Here is a 5,991-nt window from a genome sequence, read left to right as displayed (position 1 = left end):
TGGTGATGATGGCGGTGATGGTGATGATGGTGGTGGTGGTGGTGGTGGTGATGGTGATGGGTAGTGATGGTGGGATGATGATGGTGGTGATGAAGTCAGTAATGGTGGTGGTGATGGTGTTGCCACTGTGGCTATTTTTGCCCAGGTCCTTTGTGGTCATCACAGTATAGATCTGTGCTCATTGTCAATGGAGAAAGTTACGCTTTGGTGTTCAGAGCCACCATCACTGTTTATATTAACTTAAAGCAGACATAGGCCATTCTGTGTTTGCTGTCCTTTCAAAGAAGTGCCCAAGTCCAAAGATGCAGTTCCCTATTGTCTTTCTTAAATAAGTCACACCAAAGGGTGTAGCCTATACGATTATTTCACATTTCTCTTTTCTTTAGTTGAGCAACAATTAAGATGGCCGCAAAGCTGTTTGGGGGAGAGCTCTTCAGACAGACTTGTGCAGTGTCCCTGATCTCGTGGAGTCTCTCCACAGCAATTCCCTTTTGTGGCAGCTCCTCTGCCCGTGCCTTCCCCTTGCTTGCTTCTCTGTCTGTGCTGTGCTCTGTTGTCTTATGTGTGACATAATTAAGTGGTAACAGTGACAAGGACAGCACCGTGAGTAGGGCTGTGGGTGATGGATACTGCTCACTCTGGGCCAGGACGCACTGAGCTGGTGGGAGGGCCGTGTGGGTATGCACGCATGAGTCAGGTATGGACGTCATGTCCCGGAGCACTGGTCCGCACAGCTGTGGGAAGGAGGGTGGGGGCTGGGCGTCCCTGGCTCCACACGGGGAAGGAGGGCGGGCGGGCGCTGGGCGTCCCTGGCTCCACACTGACAAGTGAAGGTGCTGCGCATGTGTCCAACTGAAGGGTAAGATGTTCAGCGTGCAGTGTCTCACGTTAGGAATCTCTAGCGGCAGCCTTACTACCTGGTGTCCTCCCTCCCTCTGCTGTTCCTTGGAAATAACAGAATAGTTGCTGTGTTCTCACGTGCCACGCACAGAAAAGGGAAGAAACAGTGTCCACCCTTGCAGGGGCATGAGATGGTACAAGGGCGGTGCAAGAAGGCACCAGCCATGAGAGCACCACAGGGTCTTGAATTAAGGGGATGAAAGGCCGGGAGGTGTGAGCCCAGACAGGAGTCTGGAGGCAGCATTTCCCGGTCAGTTCTGAGCAGAAGAGAGTGGGAAGCGCGGGAGAGCCACACCGGAAGCTAGGAGTTGGTGATGCATCTGTGTGGTGTCTGGGTTCCCCACCTGTGTCAGAGGATGGCCATTGGTGGGCACAGCACCATCCCCAGCTCACTGACCGTGCTTCTCATAGGTGCTTGCGGTGAGGATCGACGACCTGGACCACCTCCCAGAGACCACCACCATCGACGCCTCCTCCATCGGCATTGTCCAGGTGAGCAGCACAGGGCACAGGTGCGGGAAGCTTCTAGATGAGCAGGTGACTGCAGAGTGAGGCCCAGTGGGCTTGGCCAGGCTGTGTGGGAGCAGCCCTTGGATAAGCCCTGAGGTCTGTGGCTCGTGTTTCATGGTCACGTTTCGTTCTCTAGTTTTTGGTTAATCTTTCTCCCCAGAAGCTTTTAGAAGCTCTCCTAGTTTGTGTAAAATTGCTGTAAAGTTTCTGTAACTTCAGTTTTTTGAATACTGGTATATCTCATCTGGAGAATAGATGGTTTCTAGAAAAGATTAGCATAATTATTTTATGCAAAATAAGTTTGAACATTTATTTATTAGATGAATTTTTAAAGGAATTTTTAGTTAATATTTTCATTAAAAATTTTATTGCAAAAAAAAGTCATGTTCTCAGTTATTCAGGGCTGCACTTCAACAGCTATGTTTGGAAATGGAGTTTTTTGTTTTTTGGGTTTTTTTTGCAAGAGAGTCTCACTATGTTGCCCTTGCTAGAGTGCTGTGACATCATAGCTTATAGCAACCTCAAACTCTTGGGTTTAAGCAATTCTCTTGCCTCAGTTTCCCAAGTAGCTGGGACTACAGGCACCACCACAGTGCCCAGCTATTTTTTGGTTGTAGTTGGCCTGGGCTGGATTTGAACCTGCCAGCTCTGGTGTATGTGGCTGGTGCCCTAGACGCTGAGCTATAGACGCCAAGCCTGGACATGGAGCTTTTGAGTGCAGTGTTTATTGAGGTGGCTGTGTCATGCTAAGAGAGCGTGGGGAGGTCCAGCCCCAGGAGCCATTTCTGCTTCTTGGAATGTCCTACTGGAAGGTCTTAGGCAGAGGTCAGAGGGAAGCCCCACATGACCACACCTGGCCGGCTTCCACTAGGTCTATCTGCTACTAGGTTGGACCAAAGATGGGATGGCCCAGGAACCAAAAGAGGAGTGGAGGTGACCGGAGTAGAGAAGATTGCCACCCACCACTGCCTCTGTGTGCTGGCCTGAGTCAGAAGACCTGGCTGTGGCCTGGTGGTGCCCTCACCACTTACACAGAAGTGTGTGGGGTGGAGGAGCTGTCTGGGATAGCCATCATGTGGGGCCCTCTGTATTTTGCCATCCCAGAAGATGTGCATATGGTTTTGTGGTCAAACCCATTTTAATCATAATGTATTTTCTACAACAAATTTGTTTTAGCCTTGGGGAAGAGAACCTTGATTTGACAGCATTCTCATCCTTGATCTGAGCTCAACAGGGCTGAAACATTTCCTTTTACCCAGTGGCTTAAAAATTAGTTTTTAAAAAAAGTTTACATTTTAGTACAAAACATGGTTTTTCAAAATATGAATTCTGTGTAATATACTTTAAAAAAAAGAAAGCAAAGGAACTTGGCTCGATCCCTAGAAATGCAAGTTTGATGACTTGTTGTTGTTTTCCTGTGACTGCTCAGTGGCCCCGAGCCTTTCCCCAACCCCAGTGCTGGGGCTGCCCTGGCCACTGTGGGATGCAGCCCTCTGACTGATCACTGGCTGAACTGATTTTCCTGCAGCCAGAGCTAACTCTGGAGCAGGAGGACCTGGCCGAAGGGAAGCACATGAAAGCTGCCAAGCGGAGTCACAAGAGAAAGCAGAAGCCTGGAGAGGAGGCAGGGGCTCCGGGACCCCAGGAGGCTCCCTTCAGCGAGTACGCTGAGAAGGAGACAGAATTCACGGGCAGCGTGGGCGATGAGACCAACTCCGCGGTGCAGAGCATTCAGCAGGTGGGCTTGCACTTGATGTTCGCATTACGGCCAGTGGCTTTTATAGGACACAGCGTTCCCTAAGCGTGGGAGTCTGCTTGCATGTCTCTGGACCCTTTCTTAATATGCACCACGCATGGAGTAGACTTGGCATGGTGGAAGGCAGCGGGGGCGTCCCATTTTTCACGTAAGCATCATCTCTTGTAAGCACTCTGAGTTTGGCTTGCAGATCACTTGCCGTGTGATAGCAACGTGGAGCTCTAGCATGTGGAATAGAGAAGTCTCCCGCTGGCTGGGAATTAGGTGGTCGGTTTCACTTTTTGCAGATGGCAGGTGCCTACTTCAGTGCCTCTTTGCAGAAGTGCAGCCCTTTGCATTTGCTGACCAGCTGCAGGGAATAGCACCTGACAGGCCAGAGGATTTCTTCCAAGAGGGCTGGAGGGTGAAGGCAAGGAAGGGCACTGCCCGCGGACCCCAATTCCTTTAGTGCATTTCATCCAACCTCTATCATTTTTACTTTTGAAGCCCCCAAGTCTGTCCAGTGTGCGTCTGATCCTGTACACCTCTCCCTTGTTTTTGGAGAGGTTAATCCCGATTGCAAGAAGTCTTACATTTATTTGGCCTTTCATTACTCTCCGTGAGAAGAATTCTGGTTTCTTTCTTAATAGCTATTAGTACTGCAAATATTTTTATCACCTTTTTTATAATAGCTTCAAAGTTGGGATTTTCATTTACCAACAGCAAAGTTATTTATAGAAAAGAAAAGAAGAATCACTTTTTGCCTCTTTCATTCTTGCTTTTCTCTATTTTTCTTTTCTAGCAAGTGAAATTTATTAGTTTCCCAGTTCTGTCTTACTGCCTCTGGAATTCTGTCTGGATCTGGTTCTCTTTTTCACTGGAATTACTTTTCTAGAACAAAGTTAACTTGGTTTCCTTTTTCACGCAAGCTCACTGGCTTCACCTCCTTTGGGCCAGGCGTGTGCCTACTCCAGCAGAGCACCGCAGAGTGCTCCCTGGGGGGTGGTTTTATCCTGCACTCTGCAGAAATGATGAACTGTCTTTTGTCATGTGTGACTATTCTAGGTGGTGGTGACCCTGGGTGACCCCAATGTGACTGCCCCATCGAGCTCAGTTGGCCTGACCAACATCACAGTGACTCCCATCACCACTACAGCTGGGACTCAGTTTACCAATCTGCAGCCAGTTGCCGTGGGTCACCTTACCACCCCCGAGCGCCAGTTACAATTGGACAATTCCATCCTGACTGTGACCTTTGACACCGTCAGTGGCTCCGCCATGCTGCACAACCGCCAGAACGATGTCCAGATCCACCCCCAGCCAGAAGCCTCCAACCCACAGTCTGTGGCGCACTTCATCAACCTGACCACCCTGGTCAACTCCATCACACCACTGGGAAGCCAACTCAGTGACCAGCACCCGCTCACGTGGCGGGCGGTGCCCCAGACAGATGTGCTGCCACCACCCCAGCCACAGACCCCTGCTCAGCAGCCAGCTGCACCCCAGGTGCCCGCAGAGCCCCAGCCACAAATGTATAGCTACTGAGCCACAGGCGACGCAGGTGACCCCAGAAAGGGGTCTTGGGGTTGTTAAATTTGTTTGCTGGATACCAAACAACAAAAAAGTCATACATTGCAATATAAGGAAGGTTGACTTAGCTTTTACAGAATTGTCTCCAAATCCCTCCAGCAACCATTATGGCCTGTCAACCTAACTTGAGAAGTAACCCAGTGGGCAAGAGTTCCAGAAAGGGTCAGGCTTTCACCACGCCTGGGCAGCATAGAGCATCTGGGCTGGGCTGCACCCACCTGCCCCACCAGGCTTCTGTGTCAGCAGCTTTAGGAACATGAAGCTTAGAAGAAGGATCCCAAGAGGCACGTGGTCAGTTACGAGGAGGGTATTTGGCTCCCCTCTTTCCTGCTAGAGCTCAGTCACTGTAGTAAGCACAGGCACTGTTCATAGGCAGCACACTGTGGGGACACCATCCTTCCACTTTGGGATTGTTTGGGCAGGTGAGGCAGGTAAAAGTTTGAGTAACATTTATTATCTTCTTTGAAATGTGAGTTGAGTGGCTCAGTCACTCACGCAGTGTTGGACTGAAGGGGGGTGTGAGATGTGCCGTGGCAGCACAGAGCCTCCAGCCTTCAAGTTCAGCCCAGGTCAGGTGAGGTCGCTGACTGGCATTGGAGCATCTTAGTAGTATCCATGAATTGGTTTTTAGTGTAGTTTTTTTTTTTTTTTAAATATTCTTTACTTTATCTCAAACATACATTATATATTCAAGACTGTGTTGTGGCCAATTTTTTTTTAATTTTATTTTGACACGAGTCGTTTGCACTGTAGGACTATGGGTCTGTGTCCAGTTCTGCACGGCTGTCCCCTTGGGGAGACGCATGCAGGTGTGTACAGGCCACGAGCCCTCATGCCGTCACCGTGGCGGCTTTGGAGTTGTCTCAGGACTCTGCCATCTACACGTGTTCATTCTGGTGCGCTCAGCCAGAGTCTCCTGTGTGGTAGGGTACGAAAACACTCACGTTTTCTATCTGTTTTAACTTTAATTCCAAAGATTAATATGTTTCCAGATGAATTTCCTCAAAAAATGTTGTTTGGCTTTTGCAGTGGAAAAGTACAGGTATCTATGAAATACGAAGAAGTTCCCAAGTCCTGCCAGATGGGAAAGCAGAGGAGGGTGTCCAGGCAGGGAAGTGTTAATTGCCCGTAATAGTGAAAGTGCTGATTAGCAGCCAGCTCTGCCTGTGCGGGGCACGTGCTGTCATGGATGTGTACAGTTCAGGGACGTATCCCAGGCTCTCAGATGAAGAGGCCCCCACCACCAGCAGCACCTT

The 5,991-nt window shown here is 49.6% G+C and overlaps 1 protein-coding gene across 2 annotated transcripts in view; it reads left to right on the top strand.

Moving 5' to 3' along the window:
• Positions 1 to 5,342, top strand: part of PRDM15 (PR/SET domain 15) — a 52,229-nt gene extending 46,887 nt beyond the window's left edge. For both annotated transcript variants that reach the window (XM_012810284.2, XM_023518124.1), the window contains exons 21-23: positions 1,312 to 1,392; positions 2,939 to 3,148; positions 4,211 to 5,342. In XM_012810284.2, the coding sequence (XP_012665738.1) occupies positions 1,312 to 1,392; positions 2,939 to 3,148; positions 4,211 to 4,690 (771 nt within the window). In that variant the 3' untranslated portion in view covers positions 4,691 to 5,342. The remainder of the gene's footprint in view (positions 1 to 1,311; positions 1,393 to 2,938; positions 3,149 to 4,210) is intronic.
• Positions 5,343 to 5,991: the final 649 nt, after the last annotated feature.

This window comes from Otolemur garnettii, unplaced genomic scaffold (genome assembly GCF_000181295.1).
Source record: "Otolemur garnettii isolate 467f Iridium unplaced genomic scaffold, OtoGar3 scaffold00128, whole genome shotgun sequence".
NCBI lineage: Eukaryota > Metazoa > Chordata > Mammalia > Primates > Galagidae > Otolemur > Otolemur garnettii.
Note: the sequence above shows the minus strand (reverse complement) of the source record. Positions and strands in the feature narration are given on the sequence as shown.